Raw genomic sequence first — 27,765 nt, forward strand, 5'->3', positions numbered from 1 at the left:
TTCCAGGCCCTGTGATAAGGGATTTTATGTGGATTCTAGTTAACTCATTGAGGTTATACTATATATCCCCATTCCTCACCTGTAAAGTGGGGACAGTGGAGAAGTAACCTTAACAATGTCAAACAGCTGTGCCGGCTGCAGCAGAGGCGGGAACTTGAGCAGCTTGGCTCCGGAGCCCCCTCATGTACTCACCCTGTTTCCCAGCTCTTTAGATGTCTCTGCAAAGACCTGTGTGGTCTTTGAGGGCAACTTCTCCCTCCTCCTCCTCCCTTTCAGCTGGAGGAGTGGTGAGAGGCAGCAGGTGTGAATGGCTGAGAGGCTGGGCTATCAAAACCAAGGGTCCAGGTTGAATCCAGGCTTTACCATTTATTGGCTCTATGACCTTGGGTGAATTTAAGTTCTCCACCTTGATTTCTACACATGTAAAAGGCACTTGGACATAGAAACTACCTGCTAAATGTGAGGAGGCAAAAAAACAACAACAACAACAACAAAAAACGAGTATCTGGCATATGGTCAATGTAGTATAGATGTTAGCTGTTATTCCCCTGGTGAAAGCCCACTCGTTTCCCCACTAGCATTGGAAGACTGGAGTTTTGCTGTGATGCCTTGCCCTGATGATAGCAATATGAAGTCTAAGGAGGCTTTAGTCTTGAGTCTAAAATGCTTCACATTTCTTTCTTTCCTTCCAGCACAATGGACTTCTTAAGAAGCTGGGTCTTTGCCACTAAAGGTCACTCTCCATCAGCTAGACCTCAGCAGTTCTTAGACATGAGAAGGTCAGAGGGCAGTATAAAAATGGCAAGACTTATTAGTGAATAGACCAGAGAGATGATATCCCTGTCAGTCATTACCAGGAATCGCCCATTAATAGCAAGTTAGTATGGACTATAAAATGTATACTTTGGAGGGCTTAATGCTATTTTTTTGCAGTTTCCCTTGTGTGCACGCATATAGAGTATCGCTTGGGAAAATAAGATGTATAGTTATCACTTGGTCTAAGAATAGAATTGGAAAATCCAGGTAGTACTGGAAATTGATGTTTGGGCTGGCTAAGGGGTAGGGATGAGCTTATAAACCTATTGACAGATGGCAGATATTTCACAGACTTTGCGTGCCTATCAGGTACACATACTGTTTTAGGTGCTGAGGATGGAAAAGCAAATCTAATACAGTGCCCCCTAACCCCTGCCAGGAATCAGCCCTAGGGAAGGACACAAGTTATGTGATACTGTCTCTTCCAGAACCAGATGATAAACCATGTGTGCTTGGACCTGCCATCCCAACATCCCTGATCCTGAAGCACCTTCTTCTAGGACTAAAAATGGCTTAGATTTTGTAAAATGTTATGGTTTACAAAGGACTTTTTACAAATATTCACATAACTCATAGCAACCCTCTGAGAAAACTATTGTCCTTATTTTACAGTAAGGAAATGGAAACTCAGAAGTTAAACAATTTGCCTGTGATTTCAAACCTAGTTAGTGGTAGAGCTGGCATTCAAGCCCATATAGTCTGATTTCAAAGCCAGTCCTTTCTTCATTGCATCAGCCACGGAATTTTCACTTCAGCCACCATGGCTAGGAGTGCTATTTATCGCCCAAAGTGGTGGTCATTATTACCTGAAGTATTTGGAAAGACTGGTAAGGTTTGCTTAAAAGGCAAGAGTCCTCCAACTAGAGTCTGGTGCTTCAAACTGAGATGTTTGATTCTAGATTAATAGGACTACAGGATCAATTAGGTGCCCATTAAGTTGTGATACCAATATTTCAGTGAGGAAATATTTGCCTAGAGGGAGCAAATCCCCTCATTGTAATACCCAGTTACAAATGCTGCCCATGTTTATTTGATGACTTTTAGAAGGGATTCTGGATACATGAGGTCTTCACACATAGCTGCTATTCATGGTTCAGGGGGACTTCAACTTCTTGGGCCTAGTTTTCCCATGAAGGAAATGAAGGAAATTGTATTAGCTAATTTCGACCAAGCCCTTTTGTGTCTATAGATGTTTTTCTGTGATATAAAATAATGATCACTCTCTGTGTCTGTTCCCTTCTGGGCGAGGTGTTTTCCGCTCTCCGGTGGATGCCAGAATGCTAAACACTTTAGGGCTTCAAAATCCCCTTAGGTATGATTTTTTTTAAGTGTTATGAAAACCCGAAGTACATAGTTACCTGGAATGCTGGACCTAGATCCTCTGTTTCCCAAATATAAAAGGAACCTTGGTTTTTGTGGGTAGGGATGGAGGTTGAATGGGTAGGTGGATGTTTGCTAGATCTACTGTACTTCATTACCTCCTAATAAAAAAGCTGTCACATTCAAATGTACCTAAAAGCAGAAAGAGTCCATCAAACTAGAGGCAGGATTTTTTTAAATGATGATTTACTTACTGCTTCCCCAACTCACTGTTTGGTTTCTACAAAACAATCACTTGAGAAATTAAAATATTAGTGCTGCAATAAAAATCTGAGGCTTACAAGGTTTTTCCTACCCCAAAGATACAGTTTGTTATCCACATCAGTCACTCACCTCCCCCCCCCCTTCTTCCTACCCCACATCTTTGAGAGTGGAGACTCACATATAGTAAACTCCTTGGCAAGGAGTAAGTAACTTTTTGTCCTTGTCTCTCAAATAAATTTAAGCTTATGAGGACTTCATCTTTGATTCTTTAACATTTTTTTAAAAAAATTGAGGTGAAATTCATGTAATATAAACCTAACCATTTTAAAGTGAACAATTCAGCGACGTTTAGCACACTCACAATTTCTGCAGCCACCACCTCTATCTAGTGCCAAAACATTTCCATTACTCCAAAATAAAATCCTGTATCATTAAGTAGTTTCTCTCCATTCCTCCTTCCTCTTAGCCCTTGGCAACCTCGAATCTGCATTCTGTCTCTGTGGAATTACTGATTCTGGATATTTCATGTAAACAGAATCATACAATGTGTGACCTTTTGTGTTTGGCTTCTTTCACTTAGCATAATGTTTTTGAGGTTTATCCACGCTGTAGTATGTATCACAACCTCATTCCTTTTGTGGCTAAGTAATATTCCATTGCATGTATATATATCACAATGTGTTAACCCATGTCCATCAACAGATGAATGGATAATTTCCACTTTTTGACTATTGTGAATAGTGCTGTGATGAATACGTGTCTGTATGTGCATTGTTGGGGTACCTGTTTTCAATTTGGGGGCATATACCCAGGAGTAGAATTGCTGGATCATATGGTAATTCTTAATAGTTTTGAGGAATTGCCAAACTGTTTTCCCCAGTGGCCGAATCATTTTACCTTCCCAACACCAATGTATGAGAGTTTCAGTTTCTCAATATGTTTGCCAACACTTTGCTATTTTCCATTTTAAAAGTAGTATTATAGCTCATCCTTGATTCTGAATCCTGATTTCTACCTGATTGTCAAATCTGGTGATCCTCCTTTTGGTGATTTCCCCTCATTAGACTTGTAATTAAGCCAGATAACCACTTCTCATGGGTTGTTTCTCTCTTACCGAGCCTTAGCTTTATGGCTCGTAAGAGTCTTTAATCAACTTAAGCAATTTTCCATTTCTCTTCATGCCAACAGTTTTTATATTCTTTTCTTTAATCTCCTTGTCTCCTGACAGTGGTATCAGGCAATAGTTTCCTGATTAGTTGAGAGCTCCATATAACATCAGTACTACCAGTACATCCATGACCCTCAGAATACTGTGCCTGCATAGCTTGAAGGTGGAAGTAGTTAGTGGAAATGGGTGGTGGTGAGGGATGACCAGCATCTGACTGCCAGCTCTCAAGAGTAGGGAGCGTGTCTAATAAATGTTTTTAATCCATTTTAATCCCTACAGTAGTTATAATTAAAGACCCCTTGAAACTTAAGTATCTAAGGAGTAACAGTGGTACAGTTTTCCTCCTCTAATCTCTTCTCATACAATGAAATATATGCTTTTCTCATTCTGTTAGTCAATATTAGGGAATCAAGGTGTTAACTAGACCTGAGTGGATCAAAGGAAGTCTCTTTTGCTGGTATCTAAATGTCCACAGGTGCTGATGAAGGTCTTGTTCTGTGGTCATATTCATGACATGCTGAGAGATAACATTCCATATTTCATACTGTGCTCTGTGAGGCAAAAGATGAACTGATACACCCACGTAGTAAAGTACTAGAAAACTCTGCCCTCAGGTATGCGTTTGTGGGAATATGGCTGTCATCACCAAGTTCTTTTGTCTTTACCAAAATGTCACTTTTCCAGTAAACCTAAAGAGATGCCTTCATATTAAAGTACTTGGAGATGACAATGAAATTTTAGTTTTAAGAGAATTTGGGTATTGTGTATATATTAAAGATCATATAAACTTGGATTTCTTTATAGGTGCCAAAGAACGTTCTGAGATCTATGAAGCATTTGAAAACATCTATCCTATTTTAAAGGGTTTTAAAAAAGCCTGAGTATGTCATTCAGCATCTCACATTATATTGATTTGAGTGTGCATAACTCCACACAAACCATTGTACTGTAGATTTTTCATGCAGATTTTGACTTTGTTAAAGGATGACCCTTTGAGGATCCATGCCTAAGAACTGAAGAAATTTCTTTTTCAAAATGACACGTTATTTTAAAAACCGAAAAAGTAAACATTTCAGAATTTGATTTAGGGCCTTGCGAGAATGATATTTAATGTTTAATCATTAAAATTTAATGCTCTGCTCTTGTAAAAGATATAGTCTATTAACATGTGTTCTTTGAAAATACATAGGAATATACAGAAATTTCAGATAACTACATCAAATAGATTCTATCTGCATCATCATCTAGCAGGATAGAAATGAATGTGTTTATTTTTGCCTTTTAAAATATTGAGGAGATGGTCCTGGCCATTAGATACAGGCACCTTGAAGGATCCTGTCAGAATACAAATGAAACATAAACGTCTGAAACCTTAAGACAAACTATCCTTTTGTTTGAAATGATCAGCGGAAATGATTTCTCTTTCTTAAAAATAAACTTTCAGGAACCATTCAGGTTTGGTGTAAGCTCTATTTTGAAAACAGCTTAGGGACTTGCTTTTTTGTGTGTGTGCTGTTGTCTTATGTCATGGTATTGCAACAGATGGTGTAAGACTAAGGGAATGAAACAAAGGGTTCAGATCCAAGACCCAATTACATTGTGGAATCCTCAGAATTTGATGGAGATGTACAGGCTATCCGGGAGGATGGGGCTAACATGACTCATGGCTCTTGTTCCCAAGTGGTCAGGGATTATGTCTTTCACCAAGATGAGGAAACAGATTGGTGAGGAGGGAGAGCTGTTTCTGACATGCCCCGTTTGTGGTGGCCACTGTCCATCAATCAACTCCTTGGCAGTTGTGACTCTCTGGGTGTGGAACTTGGGAGAGAAATCGCAGCTGGAGAATTCAGGGCAGTCATCAGTTGAACCTACCAACATAATCCTCGAGAATCACTGGCCTAGGTCAACTGACCTACAGGCACACTTCTCTTTTTTCCATCTGTGGTTTGGAGGCATTTGCAAACCCCAGTACTCTGATTTAATCCTCTGACTCCCCCTATTGACCTCCACAGAAAGTAATTTGGAGTAATCGAAATCAGGTTAAATTCTGACTAGTTCAAGTTCTTTCTCAGAGCATGGCCCAGAGTAGAAGAATGTTGGACATTAAAATTCAGTTTTCGGAAAGGTAACGTTGGTTTCCACGTTTAGCACGATTGTTTCCGCTTGTTCTCTATTATCGGGTAAAGTACTTTCAGGTTCCTGTTAATCCTCGCCACGTCGGGTAGGTGCCGTATTTCCCCGAACAGATAAGAACACAGGTACGGAGAAGTTAGCCACAGAGGGGGGTGGGTGGGCCGGCAGCCGAAATACCTCCACCACCCAGCCCCCTCCCGGTCTTTGCAGTAGGTTTAGCCAACTTTAAAAGCACCCATAGCGAATTAAAGAAATTCCCTTATTTTGTTCCCAATCCGTGTTCCCCAATCCCTCGGGCATCCTATTACTACGTCTTGCGCAAGTCTGAGGCGTCAACCTGTAGGCGTGGCATGCTGAAGCGGATGATGACATCGTGTTTGGCTGACTGGCCCCTCGAACTTCTACCTCTCCACGCTCGGGGCGGGCTGCCCCAGTGCAGGCGGGAGACGCGGCCCGGAGCTCCGAGAGGCGGGCCGAGGGGCTCGCCGGGACCCCGCCCGCCCTCTCGGCGCCGCCCAGGCCCCTCCTCCTCGCCCAGGATGCACCTGGTTGAAAACAAAATCCCACGTGACTGGCTCCGCTCTCAGGCCATCATGGCGTCTCCCAGTGGGAAGGGAGCCCGGGCGCCGGAGGCTTCTGGCTGCGGGCCTCGGCCGCTCGCCCGGGACTTGGTGGACTCCGTGGACGACGCGGAGGGGCTGTACGTGGCGGTCGAGCGGTGTCCGCTGTGCAACACCACCCGCCGGCGGCTGACCTGTGCCAAGTGCGTCCAGAACGGCGATTTCGTCTACTTCGACGGCCGCGACCGAGAGAGGTACGGCAGCCGCCGCGGCTCTATTGTTTCTTCCCGGGGTTTCTCCTCCCGCTCCGCGAACGGAGGTTAGAGCCTGGGGCCCGGGTCCGGGTCCCGGAGCCCCGCGAGAGGAAGGGAATATGGGGAGGGTAGCAGCTTTGCGCCGGCGCCTTGCTCCCCCAGGGGTCGTGGTCGGGGTTGGGGACCAGATGAGGGAAGGTCGCGGTTTCCCCATTAACCCACCCGAGAAGAGTCTGACCCCACGGCGCTCCTGGGTACTAAAGGTAAGGGATAGATGGTGACTCGAGAGGAGTCTTCCTCCCCCTTCTGCTGTCGTAGAGTTGGATTCGCGGCGCCTGAGCTGCACTTCCATTCAAAAGCTTGGCTTAACCTTTATCTTCGAAAGCACGTTCATTCTCTAGAGGAGAGACAAGAGGATCACATACCTGGTTAAGAAGGATTCGGGCCGTGGTACCCCGTGTCACAGCTGGACCTCGTTACAAGACCGCTTATCCTGATGTGTCAACTAGGACTCCTAGTTGCTCCCTTTCCCCCTCTGCCTCCGAAGTTCATTTTGGATACTAAGGCACTTGGCGATGTGTTTGGCTTTATTTAAAAATACAGACGGGGAGGCGTACGCCTTTAGTTAAGAGAACTGAATTTAGGGACATGTTTTGGCCTTGTTTTAAAATCTAAACACAGAGCTACTAGTCCCAACTAATTGAAAAATTTGCGTGATCAACTGCAGGGTCTCAACTTTTGTTTCAATGATTTGGTGTCTTTGATAGTAAGATAACTTTTTAAGAAGGAAAGTTCAGGTATTAATTCATTTACAACAACCCAAAACGTAATTACCTCCAACTTACTGTTGAGGAACCTGCACAGTAAGTGCCTTGCCTGGGTCACAGACTATAAGCATAGAGACCAGATTTAAAATCCAGACAGCCTGAATATATCATATATCAGGCACTTAACAACAGGATTGTACAACATCTATAATTGGAAACGTTTTGAGTGCTTACTGTTTCTCTAATCATAAATGGAGTTTCTCTTTTGAGTTTTGTATGGTATCTTTTTAGTTCATTACTGTGTCTCATTGATGCATTTGATGGGTTTAGAAATTGCTGGTGTAATAAGTGATAGCTTTAAAAATTAAACCAGTTTCATTAAAAGACTACTAGGCATGAGATGGCAATGTCTAACTGATGGAGCTTATCAAGGGTTCAGTTCAGGCCCCTCTTCTCTACTTTTTCCCACATCAATTCCCATGATTTAAATAATGTCTATGTGCTAAGACTGCCAGACTTTCATCTCCAACGCAGACCTCTCAGAAATCCAATGAACAGCTGCCTACTCAACATCTGTTTCTAAATTTGCAATAAGTATCCCCATCTTAATATGGCAAACTGAACTCATGGTTTTCCATGACAAATTCTTTCCTCCCATGCGCATCCTGTCCCAGTAAATGATAACTTCATTCTTCTTAGATAGAGGTAAAAAAAAAAAACTTGCCTAGCCTTCCTTGACTTCTCTCTTAATGCCACTATATCTAATCTCATCAACAAATCCTATTTGCTTTTTAAAATCTATCTAAATCTGTCCCTCTCAGTACTTCTGGTCTGGTCTTCCAGAGGATTATTGCTGCTTGAGTCTCTGCTTCCACTCTTGCTCCCTTCTAGTAGTATAGTTTTCACCTTGCAGCTGAAGTAACACCACTCTCCAAATCTTCAGTCTTGCAAGGGTTTCCTGTTTTACCAAAAGTGAAAAGGTGAAATCCTTATCAAAAGTTCCATGTTGTCTGTTCCCCTATTATTTTTTCCCTTACCCACCCTGCTGGACCATCCTGGCCTCCTTGGCAGTCCTTCAAACATACCAGGAACACTCCTGTCTCAGGGCCAGTGAAGTCTTATGTGGGACTGCCAGGAACTCTTTTCCTCTAGAAATCATCAGAGCTGCTTCCTTTGTTTCCTTTAGGCTTCTGCTCATATGTTAGAGAAACTAACCATTTAATTAAAATAGTCACCTCCTTTCCCACTTAACCTGCTTTGTTGTCTTCCATAGCACTTAGCGCTGTCTTACAGTTTACATATCAATTTGTCTCACTGCACCCCCCACACACACACACTCCAGTGGTAGAAGCTCTGTGAAGACAAAGATTTGTCGAATGATTAAATGACTGTCCCTTTTCCTAAATGTAGTCTGATCCTAAGCCATTTCATGATTAACCATCATGATCTATTTGTTACTAAGGCCGGAAGCCTGGGAGTTATTCTCAATTTTTCCTTTTTTCTTATTCCATGTCTCTAAATCATTGGCAAGGCTAATTTGATTTGCTCCTAAATAGATCTTGAATTGGTTTACATCTAATCCAGACAACCATCATTTCTCTCCCGACTACTTATAGGTTTCATTTTGTTTACCCAATGCAACTCCTCCACACAGCAGTCATGGTAGAAATGTAAATCAGATAATGTCACGTTTAAACTTCTCAGTGGCTTTCCACTGAGTTTAAAATAAAACTCAAGCTCCTTACTGTGGCATATAAAGCTCCATTTGATTTGTCTGCTGCTTATCTTCTAACTTTGGCTGTAAGTTATACATACTGCATTGTATTGAATTTACACTCCAGCACTTGCTATGTGATTTTGAACAAGTTTCTTAATCCTTCTTATGCTTGTTTATGTCATTTTGAAAATGGGGAGAGGGAATCTAACTTTATAGGTTTGGTAGTGATCACCTAAGAGTGTGCATTAAAGTACTTAGCATGATGTCTAGCACATATTAAGCACTCAGAAAATAAACTCATACCATGCTCCTTCCTACTTACATCTCCATAGTCAGGGACCTTCCATCAGATTCTCAAACATATGAAACTTTTCCACCACTGGGTCTTTTCCCTTGCTGTTTCTTGTGTCTGAACACTTTTCCTCCTGCTTGCCACTTTGCCTTTCATGTCTCAATTTAAATGTCACTTTCTCAGGAAGGCCTTCCCTAACATATTTTCATTTATTTATTTATTTATTTATTTATTTATTTATTTATTTATTTATTTATTTATTTATTATTTATTTATTTATGATAGTCACACAGAGAGAGAGAGAGAGAGGCAGAGACATAGGCAGAGGGAGAAGCAGGCTCCATACACAGGGAGCCCAATGTGGGATTCGATCTCGGATCTCCAGGATCGCGCCCTGGGCCAAAGGCAGGCGCTAAACCGCTGCGCCACCCAGGGATCCCATATTTTCACTTTCATCTCCCCTCTGCCACGCCGTTATTTTCTGTCTCAATTTTCAGTTCTTTCATGGTACTGAGCATGGTATGTAACATTACTTTCTTGAGGAAGACATGTGCTTCTGGAATGTAGTTCCATGAAGGCCTAAATTCTGGGTTTATTCAATCGGATCATTGGTGCTTATTGTAGCAACACTGGGTAGCCCATGGTAGGCATATTGTTGAAAAAATGGCAAAGGTAATACCACTTTAAAAACTTGGATGGAGGGATCCCTGGGTGGCGCAGCGGTTTGGCGCCTGCCTTTGGCCCAGGGTGCGATCCTGGAGACCCGGGATCGAATCCCACATCGGGCTCCCGGTGCATGGAGCCTGCTTCTCCCTCTGCCTGTGTCTCTGCCTCTCTCTCTCTCTGTGTGTGTGACTATCATAAATAAATAAAAATTAAAAAAAAAAAACTTGGATGGAGGGGCACCTAGGTGGCTCAGCGGTTGAGTGCCTGTCTTTGGCTCAGGACATGATCCCAGAGCTCCGGGATCAAGTCCAACATCAGGCACCTGCATGGAGCCTGCTTCTCCTCCCTCTGCTTGTGTCTCTGCTTCTCTCTCTGTGTCTCTCATGAATAAATAAATAAAATTTTTTAAAAAAATGAGATGGGGAACATAACCTGAGGATAACCAAAGATGATAGCACCCTGGAAAATCTGCCTACTGGTTTAGGAATCAGTTATTTAACTTGTGAATCAGAAAATAAAGGCATTTATAAGCGTATGAATATTGCTATTATAAGTAGGTTTTCAGCAATGATGCATTATCTTCACTGATGAGTTTTAAGAATATATGTTACACTTTTACCAGGTAACACAGTCACTAAATAAATTAGTGGTGGGATACAGGACAAGCAGGACATTTTAGATGTTACTGAAGATTTCAAGGGGAAGACTGACACCTAACATCCAAAAAACATTCCTTTTTTTTTTTTTTTTTTTTTAAGATTTATATATGTTAGAGAAGCACACGGAAGGGGCAGAGGGAGAGGGGGAGAGAATCTCAAGCAGACTCCCCACTGAATAGAGAGCCTGAAGCCAGGCTGGAACTCACCACCTTGAAATCATGACCTGAGCTAAAATCAAGAGTCAGACACTTAACTAACTGAGCCACTGAGGTGCCGCCCCAAAATTTTTCTTTAGATATTTCTTTTCTCCTTCCAGGATCTTTTTGGACTGTAGCCTCTAAGAATCTGTCTTGAGTTCAGTTCCAAACCCACATTTGAATATCCTACTCAGAACAAAAGTTCCACCAGTGGCTAGATTCCCCATCTTTAGATAAGAGCTTATCAGCCTCTCTGCTGTTTGTGTCCTTCAGAAAGGAACTCAACTTCCATCCCATGCAGTTTAATAGTTACATTTAAGCCAACATATGTGCATCTTCTGAGAATATACAACTTCTGTTTTCCATCAGTATCAATGGCTACTCTTATCATTGTGCCTTTTGGAATTTATAAAAGGCTTTCACATTTAATATCTCATTTGTTCTCTACCACAAACCCATGAGTTATTAACCTATTTTTAATATGAGGAAATTCAGAGTACTTGTATCTTATTCCTCGCCTATACTAATTCTTAAACTCCCAGATCTGAACTGTATTTTTATATGTAGTTGAATTTAATATATTAGTAAGATTAAGTACAGAATCACTCATTGCAATGAAGAAAACATTAAACTTGTGTATATTTATGCTAAGTTGCCTTATGCTTGCATTTATCTTATTTAATCCTCGTAACCAAATAGGATAAGTCTTATTTTTGTTTTACAAGTAAGGACACTAAACAGTGCTTTGTTTCTATTTTCTTTTAATGACTTAACCTTCATTCCTGCCAGTAGAGTATATTTTTACCATATTTTCTCATATTCCCAATATTCTAACATAAAAGAGCCATTCTGATAAGAATCATGTTTTTTTTTTCCCATATTGCGTTTGTCCATAAATATCATACCCCGTATACCTAAAAACTTCAAGGAAGAAAAATTTGATGACTAAGAATTCTTACCATGTTAGTATCTTAATTCAAGAAATATTTAGTTAACTTATGTAAGGAAAATGTGCTCTGACTTTTGTCTGGGAAGCCTCACTGCCTTATTTCTAGAGCCAGAAATTTTCATTAATTTTTCTAACAAACTCGTACCCAAATCAGAGATGGGGAATCTTCTCCACCACCAATCTAAAAACTATTAGTGCTCATTTCCCCTTTTGATTGATTGGTATCTTTTTTTTTTCTTATTGTAGGTGTACATGTGATTATTGTAGAAAACTTCTAAAGTACAGAAGTACCTAAAGAAGGAAACAGATTTTACCCACATTCTCACAGCTCTGCTAATAATTTGTTTTATTTCCTTCTGGCCTATTGCTTTGTGTGAGTGTGTGTTTGTGTGTGTGTGTGTGTGTGTGTGTGTGTGCGCGCGCGCACGCGCTTATAAATAACGTTTTTCATTTGGAATCATATGGTGTGTACATTTTGTGTTGGACCTTTTTTTTTAAGCCAGCATCTCATAAACACATGCTCATGTCTTCAAAAGTATTATAATGTCCTGCATGGCAGTAATATATCACTTGATAAATCATTCTCCTATTGAACATTAAAGTTTCCAACTTTTGCTATTATGATTTCGTGATTGGTGCCTTTAAACATAAATCTTTTGCTTCTTCTCTGATCTCTTTCTTTGAACTGCAATTACTGGTTTGAAGGGTTTAATATTCTTAAGGGCTCTCAACTTCATATTTGAAAGGTTATTATTAATATATATATATATATATATATATATATATATATATATATATATATATTGCTTTTCTTAAAATTCATTAGTGTTTTTCTCAGACTTTTCCATTGCTATATTCTTAGGCATAAAGTAAATTTACATTCCTAGGATGAGGACAAGGACTGGGCAGGCAGATAGAGGGATTAGTTATTTTAGTGAAGGGCATGCTTAGGGCATAGTACACAAGTTGTGGATGTTATGAGGATGCTAATTATTACCTAGAATTAATAATATGGATCTCTGCTAGAGCACACACCCTGGTGCTGTTTTTCTGGTGGTATGGAGTAGATTTGTATGAATAGTCCAATTTGTGGATAGATCCACTCAGTTGTCCGTAATTGTCTGTGGCCTTGGAACAGCATGGAGAGACAGGGCTCACACTCCTAACTAATGCCTCATCAGCAGCACACTCCTAACCCTGTTATCTCACCTGCTGTTTTGAAATGCTTTCATGCAGGACAAATTAGTCCTTGTGAAAACAGCAGAATTCCGTCTGCCTGTATTGCCTTCCTTCTCTTAGAGCCAGTTCTAACCCATCCCCAAGTTAGCCCAGATAGGTATGACACCCTGAGCTGGGCTGTGTGCCCATGCTGGTCACCCCCCCACCCCCATCTCAGGTGTTGTGTGACCACAGCCCCCTTATTCTCCTCAGGCTCTATTGAAGGCGGACTGTTTAAAAGTCAGTTTAAGACAGTACATTTTTTTTAATGGGGAAAAAATCATAGTTGCAAAAATATGAGAGAATTTAGAGACAGAATCCATTTAAGAAAGTACTTTTTAAGGGAAATAACGCTAAGTATGGAGGAATTTGGTAAATAATATACAAGGCATTTTTAAATTGGGATAGAAAATATAACAAATAATGTTGTAAAAGCCCTGGTGCTTGGTACTGGTTCACTGGCGGATTCCTTTCAAAAAACAACACAAAACTGGGGATCCCTGGGTGGCTCAGCAGTTTAGCGCCTGCCTTTGGCCCAGGGTGTGGTCCTGGGGTCCCAGGATCAAGTCCCACATCGGGCTCCCTGCATGGAGCCTGCTTCTCCCTCTGCCTGTGTCTCTGCCTGCCCCTCTCTCTCTCTCTCTCTCTCTCGAATAAATAAATAAAATCTTAAAAAAAATGAAATCTTAAAAAAAAAAAAACACAAAACTGAGTCATTTGACAGCAACAAAAGAATTGCTGAATGTATCTGCTTAAAGGTTTGGAAAGTTCTGTAGGACAGAAACACATTAATCAGAAAGCAAATTGAGAAAAAATAATTTCAAGGTTTTGGAAAGAAAAATCACTCATTTCCCTAATTATCTTTGAAAAAGCTATAGAAAAATGAACAAAAGACATAGGAGAACAACAAAAGAAATAAGTAGCCAGGGCACCTGGGTGGCTCAGTGGTTGAGCTTCTGCCTTTGGCTCAGGTTGTGATCCCAGGACCCTGGGATTGAGTTCTGCATCAGCCTCCCCATGAGGAGCCTGGTTCTCCCTCTGCCTGTGTCTCTCCCTCTGTGTGTGTCTCTCATGAATAAATTTATAAAATCTAAAAAAAAAAAAAAAAAAAAGTAAGTAACCAGTAAGATAGGAAAAGGCGTTCAACATTTCTAATAGTGAAATAAAGAAAGGCAAATAAATGGATTATGATCTCTGGGAGCAAGAGGTGGGAGTCCGATCAGTTTAGCCAAGATTAAAGTTTTTGGAGATAGATAAAACAGATACTGTTCCTCATTGTTGGTGAGGTTGTGAATTACATAAATGATTCTGAGGAAATTTAAGGATAACTGCCAGAATTTTGCGTGTAAATATTTGACCCAGCAGTTTACTGTGTAGGAATTTCTGAGAAACCTAAAAGCTTTTAAAGATTTTTGCACTAGGGGCAGCCTGGGTGGCTCAGCGGTTTAGCGCCGCCTTCAGCCCAGGGCCTGATCCTGGAGACCTGGGATCTAGTCCCACGTCAGGCTCCCTGCATGGAGCCTGCTTCTCCCTCTGCCTGTCTCTGCCTCTCTCTCTCCTGTGTGTGTCTCTCATGAATAAATAAATATAATCTTAAAAAAAAAAAAGGATTTGTGCACTAGGGCATTCACTTAAAACACTACTGGTAATAGTGAAAATTTGGAAATGATGCCAGTGCTCATCAGTAGGAGTTCATATAAATAAATTATAGGATGTCTATTCACTGAAATTCTGTGTATTAAAGAATGAAGTTAGTTTGTATGTTCTGACATGGAAAACAACACGATATTTTATGTGATAAACCCCACTTTTTTTGGTAAAATATGTATCTTTAAATTAGTTTGGGGGCACCTGGGTGGCTCAGTTGGTTAAATGTCTGCCTTTGGCTCAGGTCATGATTTCTGGGTCCCAAGATCGAGCCCCACTTTGATCGATCCTCCCTGTTCAGGGAGGAGGCTATTTCTCCCTCTGCCCCATTGCTCTCTCTCAAATGAATGAATCTTTTTTAAAAATCTAGTTTGAATATGATGACTGTATTAATCTTTCTATTTTTTAAAAACCATATTGAGAAAGTACAGAATTGTAGAATGAATTTATCTTCCCATGAGTGGTGGGACGGAGAATGCAGAGAATGGATGAGTGTGCAGATGAGCAGTGGAAATGCTGACCCAGCCACATTCCTTGATCTCATCCACTGTTTAGTTTTAACACCACCTATTTTTAATTTCCTTCCTGAAGAATAACATTACTCACAAAGTGTTTGATACAGTAGGAATCGTTACCTTTTGTTTATTATTCCTGCTGGCACCTGTATATTTACACTTTAAATTTGTTTTTAATGAAGCCCAAGAGAACCAGCTCAATATAAAGCTGGACAGGGTTGTTTGTCATCCCAATTTGTTTTAGTGGAAAGTGGCATTTCTATGATAAATCTGAAAGGACAACTTTTATAAGCTCTAAGAGCAAGATTTTATCCTTCATATCAGCCTTTGTTTGCCTGGTTTGATGAGTCTTGTGAGTTCATTTCCTTCAGGTTATCAGTACATGAATCACCATATTACCTCAGTAAAGTAGAGAAATAAATACCACATTAGTTTCTCATTTCTGATACATGGAAATGGAAGCATATAACAATATATCAAAGAATACAGGGATCCCTGGGTGGCGCAGTGGTTTGGCGCTTGCCTTTGGCCCAGGGCGCGATCCTGGAGACCCGGGATCGAATCCCACATCAGGCTCCCGGTGCATGGAGCCTGCTTCTCCCTCTGCCTATGTCTCTGCCTCTCTCTCTCTCTCTGTTACTATCATAAATAAAAAAAAATAAAAATAAAAATAAAAAAAAAAGAAAGAATACATAGCTGCAGAATATGTAATTAGATTTCTTAATATTCAGGAAGATGCTTTGCTGTAAGCTGCAGACACAGGTAAATGCCTGATAAATTAATTGATGAATCTATGAGTTTTGTCTAAATTCCATATTGGTTTCTGAGTGTTGTTTTACTGTTTCATGCAGTTACTACCTTACTGTCCATTGCAGTGTTACTTGGTATAACTTTTTGCAGTGATACTGTGTATCTCCACTGTCCAGTAAGATACCAGCCTTATATGGCTACGGAAGTGTGGGTAGTACAGCTGAGGAACTGAATTTTTAATCTAATTTCAATTTAGTCACACAAGTATATTACTTGATTTGCTTGTTTGTTTAACATTATACATTTTCAGTGACTGCCTATTAAGGGGTCACAATTAGAATATGCTTCCCATTTTTTTTCTCTTTTTAAAATTGAGGTATAATTAATTTACAATGTTATATTAATTTAGGGTGTACTGTACAACATATCAATTCAGCACATCTATACTTTATTCAGGGCTCACCACAGTAAGTGTAGTCAGTATCTGTCACACCATACAATGTTATTACAATATTATTGACTATATTCCCTATGCTACTTTTCATCTCTGACTTATTTACTTCATAACTGGAAGTTTCCCTCTAAATCTCTTTTATCGGGGGAGGGGGGGCAGGTAGCCCCGGTGGTGCAGCGGTTTGGCGCCGCCTGCAGCCCAGGGCGTGATCCTGGAGACCCTGGATCGAGTCCCACGTCGGGCTCTCTGCGTGGAGCCTGCTTCTCCCTCTGCCTGTGTCTCTGCCTCTCTCTCTCTGTCTTTATGAATAAATAAATAAAATCTTTAAATAAATAAATAAATCTCTTTTATCTGTTTTGCGCTCCCCTCCCCCACTTGCCCTGTGGCAACTGCCAATTATCTGTATTCATATATTTTCTTGTTTGTTTTGTTTTTTAGATTCTACATATAACTGAAACATATGGTATATTGTCTTTCTCTGACTGACTTCACTTAGCATAATACTCTCTGGGTCTATCCATGTTGCCCCAAATGGCAAAGTCTCATTCTTCTTTCCTGGGTAATATTCCATCATGTGTATTTACTACATCTTCCTTATCCATTCATCCTACCATTTTGAAGTAGGTATCTTTGGATATGTTTCAAACATGGGATTTTAGAAATGATATTTTAGAGAGACTCCTATTAGTCTGGGCCATTTTAAGAAAGATATTTCTGGGGCTATTAGTACTCTCTTGTTTTCATTTAGGCTAGGAATTTGAGAGACAGCCAAAAGCCTAATCTTGGACTCCATACTATGTTACTATAGCATATGGCATTATCGGTTTTTTTTTTTTTTTTAACAGTGAGCTACTGTTAGTTGTTTAAAAGTCAATTGCATGATGTTAGTCATAGAATTTTCCTTACCAGATCCTTATTAAGCAACAAGCCACATTTTAGGTACTCAGTAGCACATGGTGGCTTATCTCAGTGAATAGCACAGATCTAGAAGATCTGAATGTCACTTTAATCCCCTTCAGCTGGTTCACATTTATAGAACACTTTACCCAGTGGCTGCAGAATATATAAATTCTTTCAGGTGCACAGGGAACTTTTCACGAGGGCATCCCAGATGCAGGGCTGTAAGATGCTCCCTAATCAAAAGATTATATACTCATAGAGTATATTCCATGACCACATGAGAAAGTAGAAAACAATTAATAAGTTACCTAGAAAAACCCATATATCTGGAAATTAAGCAGTGTACTTCTAAATAACTTAAAGGGAGGAAATTTATGGAAATTCAGAATTCCAAACTAAATGATATGAAAATATACCCTATCAAACATTTATTTTATTTTTATTTTTTAAAGATTTTATTTATTCATTCATGAGAGACCAAGGCAGAGACACAGGCAGAGGGAGAGGCAGGCTCCCTGCAGCGAGCCTGATATGAGACTCTATCCCGGAACTCCAGGATCACACCCTGGGCTAAAGGCAGATGCTCAACTGCTGAGCCACCCAGTCATCCCCCCTATCAAACATTTTAGAGTGTAGCTAACACAACACTTGGGGGGAAATTTATAACTTTATATGATTATATTTAAAAGAGGGAGGTTAAAATAGATGATCTAAGTTTCTACCTTAAACTACGCAAAGAAAAAAAAATCAGACTAAACCCCAAATAAGGTAGCAGGAAGAAAAGGATAAGGGGAGAAGACTGTAGAGAAAATAAATTGCAATGAGATATTCCTTGCTTTTGTTTTTTTCTTTTTAAAAGATTTTATTTATTTATTCATGAGAGACACACAGACAGAGACATAGGCAGAGGGAGAAGCAGGCTCCGTGCAGGGAGCCCGACATGGGACTTGGTCCCGGGACTCCAGGATCATGCCCTGGGCCGAACGCAGGCTCTAAACGACTGAGCCACCCAGGTGTCCCTATTCCTTCCTTTTGATAACTTGTACTAAGTAACTTGTTAGCCCATAACAGACTAGCAATAAAATTAGTAAGAAAAAAAATGTAATTTAAAAATTATAAGTAACTGGGACGCCTGGGTGGCTCAGCGGTTGAGCATCTGCCTTTGGCTCAGGGCGTGATCCTAGAGTCCCAGGATCGAGTCCCATGTCGGGCTCCCTGCATGGAGCCTGCTTCTCCCTCTGCCTGTGTCTCTGCCTTTCTCTCTGTGTCTCTCATGAATGAATAGATAATATCTTTAAAAATAAATAAAAATAATTTTTAAATGGAAAATAAAAATTATAAGTAACCAATTTACATATAGGTGAGAGCAGGATTGAATTATGCTAAATAATTAAAATCATGTTTATGTTAGAAGCCTCAGTTTTCTTGAATTCACATTCACTGTAGTGCTCTGATGTGCCTGTTTTGGAAGATAATTTAATCTGAGGTGGAGGTTAGTTCTAGATACATTTTATAAACCCGTGGAAGAATTTCACTGATTGAGCCAGCCAGACGCCTGTAAACCCATGAAAGAATTTTAAAGATGAGAATTTGAACTTAGTTTTAAAATGAGCAAATGGGATAAGCAGCTATGTGCGCACCCGCCTTGTGTATTTACTTCTCAGGACTGTGACATCTCCAGAGAAAATGATTGGCTCTTAGCAATTTGCATAATCTCACTGAACTGAAAAAAATGAACATTTAAATAAAACGTTACATCTTTTTCTTACAGGTTTATAGATAAGAAAGAAAGGTTAAGCCAACTTAAGAGCAAGCAAGAGGAATATCAAAAAGAGTGAGTTTCCCTTTTGCTTTTCCATGTGTGGAAGTTCTCTTGTCACCATGTGGTTTAATTCAGTGCTGTGGTATGCGGATATATGGATTGCTGACTTGTTGAATTTAGGATTCATTCTCAAAGTGTGGAAAAGAGCAGTGCATCTGAGAGAAACAAAATAGGAGAGATTATCAAGGTCCTAGAAAATACTGAGATCAGACTCAGTGCAGATACTCAATGACTAGAGCAATGAATCACACCCCTCCCTGGCCCTAATAATGGATATGCAGCAAGTGGGTCCAGAATAGGCAAATAAGTGGTGGTTCCTGTAGAACATCCATCTTCCATTTACCTTTTTTTTGGATCAGCATTTTTGCAGTGTGGTCTGTATATCATCTACATCAGAATTCATTACCTAAGTTAATAGTTAAAAATGCAGATTCTTAGAATGTATCCACAAATACTCTAACTCTAGGCCTGGGGGCGGGGGGGGAGCCCTGGAATCTGAGTGATGAATTAGCAAGCACTGTGATGAATCTCACCCTCTGGGTTTGAGAATCATCCTGTAGAATCTTCTGTCCCAAATTGACCCAGTCACTATTCTCCAGATGCACCCCAGGTGCATCATTTATGAGCAGATTAAGGTTCCTTACAGGAACCTGCTTAGATTTATTTAAGTTATTTCTCTAACATACTCAATCACAGAAACTTTTATTTCTCCCATAGAGTACTTCACTCCATAGAACAGTTTTTTTTTTAACGATGCCTGCTTGTGTGCCATTTCTTTGGGAACTAAGCATTGCATTTTAGATTATTAATTCTCTTGTAAGTTATTATTAGCAATAATGACTGATGGAAATTATTGACTTAAGATTGACTTATTGACTTCATTATTGACTTAAATCTTATGACTTCAGACAAAGTCTCTGGCTGTTATTGGAAATTGTGAATGTTTACAGAAAGATTCTGGGAAGTATTAGAAGTGCAAAAAGAAGGAAATGTTGGGAAAAATAAAGAATGGGAAATTTGGAAACCATTTTTATTTTTTAGAGATTTTATTTTTAAGTAATCTCTCCCAGAGTGGGGCTCAGACTCACAACCCCAAGATCAAGAGTCACATGCTCCACTGACTGAGCTGGCCAGGCGCCCCTGGAAAACATTTTTAAATGCTTGAATCTTAGTTTGGTATTTCCAGCCATTCTTAAGAATTTACTTTTAAAAGATGTTGCTTTTACATTTTTGAGTTTCACAAAATTTATTAATTGTCTTTTCTCTGTGCAGAGTGTTAAAAGCTGTGGAAGGAAGATGGATAACAGATCAGTTGGTAAGCTGTAAGAAGTATTTAAATTATACTTTTTAACTGACTACCAGGTTTTATTTTTACTGATCCTTTATTCACATTGGGGGAGAAAAACTTCAGATTTTCTTATAGTTTTTATTATTTTGCAAGTAATAATTGCTTATTGTATTAGTGAGATAATCCACTGATGTTAATGGTCTCCTCAGTAAATAGCATGAAGAGTTTAGAGCAGTGCAGTAGTAGAACTTTCTGTAGTGTTGCAGATGTTTTATGTCTACACTCACCAGCATGGTAACCATTAGCTACATGTGTTGAAAACTGGACGTGGGTGATATTGAATAGGAACTGATTTTGATGTAATTTCAAATGACTTTTAAATTGCCACATGTGATCACTAGCTGTATATCGGACAGAGCAGATTAAGAAAATATCCTTCACCATTTTTCTCCTCATTAACACATGAAAGAACTGTGAATTTCTTTCCCTCTATCTTAATCTCCTACCAGCTTCAGCATTGAACCAGAATAACACTTTTTATTTCTTGTAACCTACCATAGTTAGTCACTAAAGTTATAATAAATACAATTATGTTGGTCATTATGTTTTCTTCATTATGTTTTCTAAGATATACTTCAAAATAATAGTGATCCTAGATAGATAATCATATTAATCATAGGAGATCAACATTTGTGATATTTATTGCATACTTTGTTTTTTTCAGCGATGGAAAATAATGTCCTGCAAGATGAGGATTGAACAGCTGAAACAAACAATATGTAAAGGAAATGAAGAAATGAAAATAAGTAAGTAATTTGTCCCCCTCTTCTAGACCTAATAAAGAGCTAGTGTGGAATTTCATTGGATTAATAAGTTAGCAAAACAGAAAGAGAGAAGGGATGGGAAGGCAACAACAGCCTGGAAAGGTTTATTTCTTGCCTTCCTCCTCTTGTAAAACATTTGTATATGGATTTGGAAAAACATATTGTATATGTTTTTCCAAATACATATTTTTTACATAACACACACACGGGTATATATATATACACACACATACACAAATATAATGACCTTTGAATAAACTACTTTTCTCAATTAAAAATGTTAAGGAATACATAGTTCCCATCTGCTTTCACTAACAGGAAGCTTGTTGTACTCAGTTATAATTATTAGTTCACTCCATAAGCACAGAATATTGGCTTTTTCTCCATTAGTGAGTCTCACACACATTTTAATCTGTATTATTCTTACATTATAGTTATGTACGTCATCCTTCATCATAGATGGTTGTCAAAATTAGGGTGAATCTTCTTAGAAATCCTATATCCTTAGACATATTCCATGTATTTCTGAAGATCATTGTTTAAAGTTAAGAGTGAGTCACCGTCATACCTTATGAATCCCTTTCTTGTCTGCTTGTTGCTTTCAGAAGCAAGTATTTTATAGTGGTATGTAATAGAGCAAAAGCTTCCTTTGAAAATGTTTGTCCTAATAAAGTGCTCCTGTGGAGTTTCACAAGATTAATAAGCTAGAGAGGAAGGCAGCAACATAGTGAAGAGGTACTCAGTATAGACAGCTGATAATCCACTGAGCTTTGCATGCAGCTCCAGAGGCTCTGGTTCAGAAGCAGTGTAGGACATTGGTTCACCCTCTTTCCACATCCTCCCTTGATGTTCACACCAGGGGTTTGTCACCAGTTGTCTGTGAGCCTCTTAAAATTGTAGGATTTACTGAGTTTGTGCATTTCCCTGATGAGCAAGTTTAAAACTTTGATCATCTGATCTTAAGAGATTCCTAATTCCCCCAAATGAAACAACCACCACGAAAAGATGTGGTACTAAAGCAGTGGGCCCTATAACATTGCATTCCATTTTTAGCAAATCTTCAGAGTCATCTGGTGACCTTTATAAAATCTAGAGAGAAAATCCTGGGACCCACGAAATAAAAATCACATGTGTGGGGACTGGGTCAGTGGTTCGTAAACTGTCTGTAGTAAAAGACCTTTTTTGCCCTCTCCTCTGATTTCTAATCTAAACTGATACTGGTACTTTTGTAAAATACAATAAAATACTAGAAAAAATATTGCACACTTGGATTTCATGGCAGCATTATATTACCACGCCAAAGAAAAATGTTGCTAAACTCACTCTGTATTTCTGTACTTATCTTGTCTGGTGCAAGTTTACTGATGGGCCCAGATCCATAGGCCACACTTTGAGTAGCAGTATTCTGGGTGGTACTGATGACCTACCAGGGTTGGGAACCACTGCTCTTTAGAACAGAAATGGAGCCTCATTGCCACCCTTTAGACAAGTCTCAAAAATTTTGCAAACAATTTTAAGGGAGTTAATGGATTCCAGAAAGTATGCATGGTCTCAAGTCTATAGATGAAGAGCTTGTTACCCAGTAAATAGTATTTTTTTAAATTTTGTTATTAAAATATCATATATATTCAGAAAAGGTTATTAATTATGAACTGTAGAGCCTGATGAATATTTCTCCAGAATCTTTCGGTTTTATGTGCCATGATAGACAATAATACAGATCTGTTATGTGGCTGTAGATAGGGAAGTCAGATTGTATGAACTTTTAAGGTTAGGTTGATCTGTGCTATAAAGTTACTTATCCAGACAAGCAACAGTAGATGACAGAAATAGCATCAAAGCATTTTTATGTCTAGGGGGAGATGGCACGGAGAGGAGGACACATTAAATTCTTGAGTGCTGAGTCTGGACTAGTGCAGATTAGGTGACTAGTGATCTCCTGCCTCCTGTGAAGGGTCATGATATTAAATTGGAAATAGTTCTTAAAATATCTGATTGCCATATGGCTGTGGACCATTGCTAAACATTCATCTGAGCACTTGCGAAGAACTCAGTAGTGATGAGAATGAAGGCACTTGCTGGAAAGTAAGTGTGATGGAACCAACAACTGAAACAGAACATTCGCACTGAGCAGGAACAGTAGAGAGAATGTGCAAGTGAAGGGAAATAAAACTGGAAGAAACCTTATGCCTATAGCAAAATATCCAGGTTCAGGGGTCCTCACGAGGAGGCCCACCAATGAAGCAATTTTTCAGTTGCTTGTTACATTCTAGTCAGGACAACAGGCTTTGGTTGGACCTGATGTAAGGAACTATGCTATGTGCCATAGGTGAGGTATAAACATTGCCATAGGCTGAAGAGCAAGAGGTCTGGGGAGCACTTATGGAAGGGGGCCTGAATGAATGTGAAAAATTTGAACATTTGAAGAGTTAGAAGCTAATAGTGTCCCTAGATAAATTAATCTGAATAGGATCTGTAGAGGACATCAGAAAGGAATCCAGTATCCATCCATCCATGCATGCATTCACGTAAATAGTTCCACTTTGTGGAAGAAGGTTGGAGTGTCTACTAAGTGAATGAGGCTGGAGTGAAGGGGTGCAGAAGAGAACTGTAGAATATGTGCCAGTGTTTGGGTGGCCTCAAGACCGAGGAGGGGAGTGTGGGTCCATTAGTGGAGAACCGCTGGGCACCAGTTACTGCTGCTGAAGACTGGGCGGGTGAAGACCTAGAGTGGAGCTGAGCTGGAGGTGGGATTTGGGGGAGAGTTAAGAAGATTGTAACAGTGGGAATGAAAAAAGAAAACCTTAGGTCTAAGAAATAGTAGGTCAGCCATGGAATTGACCAGCAGGGGACTGATTTAGGCTGTGGACAGATCAAAAATAATCATTAAGTAGAGAACCTAGTATCAAGATGAGGCTTTTGTGGGAAAATAATGAGCTTGATTTTGAACTTGTCTGAGCCTCCCCTAAGTTGCTTCTGGAAGTCTGTCTGAAATTTTGCAATTCATTTTTGCCACCCTAGAGGAATTGAGCTACAACCTAACACCCTAGCAGGTCTTGATCCAGAACTTCAAGGGGCTCCTTGAAAAGAACACATGTCAGACAAGATGAGCATCTCTCTCCTTTCTTGGTTGCCCCTGTAGTGCTTCAAAAGCTAGCATACAGTAGGTGCTCCTACCCTGCTGGGTGCCGCTGCACTCCACTGTAACTTTTCAGAGCCCTTGGTCTGTTTTTTTGCTGCATGAGCACCTGTCGTGAGCTTATCCTTGGGTCTCTGAATGGAACCCGAAGCACATGTAAGAGGTTTCTAAGGAAAATCAGATAGCCAGTAAGTTTTTCAGATTTGGATTATTTATATTTTCTGCCCACCATGGTTTTCTTCAGTGCTTACCGTAAGTCAGGTAGTTTCTGGCTTAAACATAAACTTGATAGTTGTTGAGTGATTGTTACAAATGATGACTACAGATGGAGACCTAGAGTCTTTTTTAGTAGTGGTCCACTTTATTTACTGAAGCTGGACTTTCAGTTTCACTTAGTGAACATTATCTAGTTAACCTGTTTGAGGTTTTGCTTTCAGTTTAAACTGCAGGAAGATGCTTATACTTGTGGGTTATGCAGTCCCCAGGGACTATTTGTAGAAATAATTGTTGGGTATGATTTATTTCAGATTCTGAAGGCCTTCTCAAAACCAAGGAAAAAAATCAGAAGCTTTATACTCGAGCACAGCGGCATCAAGAGAAAAAGGAGAAGATTCAGAGGCACAATCGCAAACTTGGTGACCTGGTAGAAAAAAAAACCATTGACTTAAGAAGTCATTATGAGCGTCTGGCCAATCTTCGGCGATCTTATATATTGGAGCTAACCTCTGTCATTTTTCCAATCGAGGAAGTAAAGACTAGTGTGAGGTACAGTGAGTCTTTTGACTCTAGGAATAGATCAAGTTCCAAAGATCAAGTATTTTTCAAATATGGCAGTACCTCATTTATTGGGTTCATTCTGGGGTCATTGGCTTTCCCAGTAATGAAAGTGAAGTCTTATCTGCTTCAGCAAACAGTACATGCTACAAAACTGGGGAGGCAGCCAAGATGAAGGGCGGTGGCCCTCAAAGAAGTGAGGCCCTCGCTTGTTGACTGATCTGTTTGCTTAGCCTTTTCCTGGTAACTGACCACTGCCAAGCACGGGAGACTGAGTTTAGTCTTAGGCTCTAGCACATGGATACCCTCAGGAGTCATCAGATGGACAAGACAGGGGTTCCCCACCTAGATGCTCATTACAGTCACTCAGGAGCTTTTGGCAAATACAAGTTCCAGAGGACACTCCTTCAGCCCCGCAATCCATCTAGTAATATCTTTTTTTTTTTTTTTTTAACTACTCCCAGACAGTGTTTGATGGGGTTTAAAAACTGCTACTGAGGAATTTCTTTGCTTTCTCACTAACCATCAGGCTATTCCAGTTGAAGATTTTCCTGTCTTTTTTGGTTGCTGTCACTTTCCAGCATCCTTCCCTGGATGGTCAGTGGACTGTTAATAGTGAGGATTATTACTGTTCTTTGCTACCTCTACTTCACTGTGTCCTTTGGCTGCGGCCAGAGTGAACTTCCTAAAAGCCTAAAGGTCTGATTATTCCTTCTGGCTTGAAATCCTGCTCTCTGACTTTTACTAAATAATTTTTCATTAGTAATGGTTGGCAAATATAAAAATAAAAAGGCAGATTCAAAATAGAGCAGAATAGAAAGCTCAGAAATAGATTCTAGGGTAGCCTTTTGGGTCAGTGGGGAGAAGTTGGATTATCTGAAAACTGGTGTTAACAGACAACCAGGCCTTTGGAGAGGGAAAAGCTAATAAAACAAATATGCTAAAATAGATTTTTTTTAAGATTATTTTATTCTTTTGGTGATCTCTACACCAAACGTGGGGCTCAAACTCCTGACCCCAAGATCAAGAGTCACCTGTTCTTCCAGCTGAGCCAGCCAGGTGTCCCAGGGCTAAATTAGATTCTGAGGGACCCATATAGCAATGTTAAAAGACATTACAGTAAGCACAAACACTGTCCCAGATTTGAGGAGATTGACAATTGAATACAAAGTTGTAGAAGAGAAAACATGGAGAAAAGTTTAAATGGAAGAAAGAAGAAGTAGAGGTACATCGTGGAACTGGCAGTAGCTCCCCTGCCCTGTCTTGCCTGTCACAGCCGGGGGGCATTACCTCACAGGCCACTGTGGCGGAAGGAGACAGGGTTGAGAGAACAACCTAAACTCGGTGTAATACAGAGGCCCTTCCCAGTCTGACTGTTTCCCACCTAAATTTTTCTGACACCAGCCCCTAGCACTTTCCTGGTTGCAGCCACCACTGGACCACACAGAGCCTCTCTGCCCCACAGATGCGCTATGCTCTTTGCGCCCACTCTGACTTCCTGTCCTCTCCACTCCCCTGGCCAGCAGTTCTCAAACCGTGGTCAGCTGAGATCCTCTGAGGTGTCTGTGCTGTCAGAAGTATTTCTACACTTTCTCTAGTAACGCTTTCCCTTTTTCACTGCCTAGACATTTGCACTGGTGCTTCAGAAGCCATCATAGGTAAAAACTGGTGCCTTGACAGACTCCTAAGCTGTGTCACCAACTATGTACTGGTCATTGTATTCTCCCACATACTTGCATGGTTTGGTTTTTTTTGTTTGTTTGTTTGTTTGTTTTTAGAAAAAAGTGTTTCACGTCAAGGATGCTCTTGATGAATCAATAGAAATTATATATATATATATTTTAAGATTTTATTTATTCATGAGAGAGAGAGAGAAGTAGAAGAGAGGTAGAAACAGAGGCAGTAGCAGGCTCCTCGCAGGATGCCTGATGTGGGACTCGATCCTGGACCCGGGATCATGCCCTGAGCCAAAGGCAGATGCTCACCCACTGAGCCACCCAGGCATCCCAGAAGTTTTATTTTTATTTAAGTTTTATTAAGTCTTGATTCTTGTGTAGACATCTTTTTAATATACCATATGATGAAATGGGAAATATGCAGGAAGCTCTTTTCCTCCGTACTGAAGTGCCATGGTTGGCTTAAGAAAAAGCACTTGAGTGAGTTGCAAGTTGAACTACTTGGTATTTTCCATGGGACACTATTTTTATTGAAAGAACAACTGCAAGACTTGGGTATTAAAGAGATTTTGAAAAGTCTGTGTTTTGCTCTGTATTTAAGCTGGTCAACAAACAGTGCCACTCTTCACTAATTTTCTTGTTTTGAAAAGTATAGTTTTTTTCCATAAAAATATGCTATGTTAACATGTAATAGGTTTATCATTTCTAAATGAATTAATTTAAAATTTTCTCAGATTTCTAAAACAAGTAAATATCAATAGATACAACACACATACACAAAAGCTGTTTGGGGTCCTTAAAAACCTTTAAGCATGTAATAAGGGGCTTTGAGACCTGATCCTTGAGGTCCCACTCATGGTGCCATCTTCCTCACATTGGTGTGGATATCTGTGCCACAGCTGGTTTGAGCTCATCTCTGATAGAAGTACTTGCCTCTGTATATTCCAGTTAAATTCCTGCCCTTGTGTGTGCATCTCTCTGTATTCTACAGATAGG

The 27,765-nt window shown here is 39.9% G+C and overlaps 2 protein-coding genes across 2 annotated transcripts in view; both read left to right on the plus strand.

Moving 5' to 3' along the window:
* The window catches only part of TBPL2 (TATA-box binding protein like 2), a 28,375-nt gene extending 23,926 nt beyond the window's left edge, over positions 1–4,449 (plus strand). Inside the window, exon 8 of the mRNA XM_041757800.1 lies at positions 4,373–4,449. Within this exon, the coding sequence (XP_041613734.1) occupies positions 4,373–4,449 (77 nt within the window). The remainder of the gene's footprint in view (positions 1–4,372) is intronic.
* A 1,644-nt stretch (positions 4,450–6,093) lies between these two features.
* ATG14 (autophagy related 14) overlaps positions 6,094–27,765 on the plus strand; it is a 35,155-nt gene continuing 13,483 nt past the window's right edge. The window contains exons 1-5 of the mRNA XM_041759477.1: positions 6,094–6,515; positions 19,018–19,080; positions 20,341–20,383; positions 21,081–21,162; positions 24,847–25,084. Of these exons, the coding sequence (XP_041615411.1) occupies positions 6,241–6,515; positions 19,018–19,080; positions 20,341–20,383; positions 21,081–21,162; positions 24,847–25,084 (701 nt within the window). The 5' untranslated portion in view covers positions 6,094–6,240. The remainder of the gene's footprint in view (positions 6,516–19,017; positions 19,081–20,340; positions 20,384–21,080; positions 21,163–24,846; positions 25,085–27,765) is intronic.

This window comes from Vulpes lagopus, chromosome 6 (genome assembly GCF_018345385.1).
Source record: "Vulpes lagopus strain Blue_001 chromosome 6, ASM1834538v1, whole genome shotgun sequence".
In the NCBI taxonomy this organism is placed as follows: Eukaryota; Metazoa; Chordata; class Mammalia; order Carnivora; family Canidae; genus Vulpes; species Vulpes lagopus.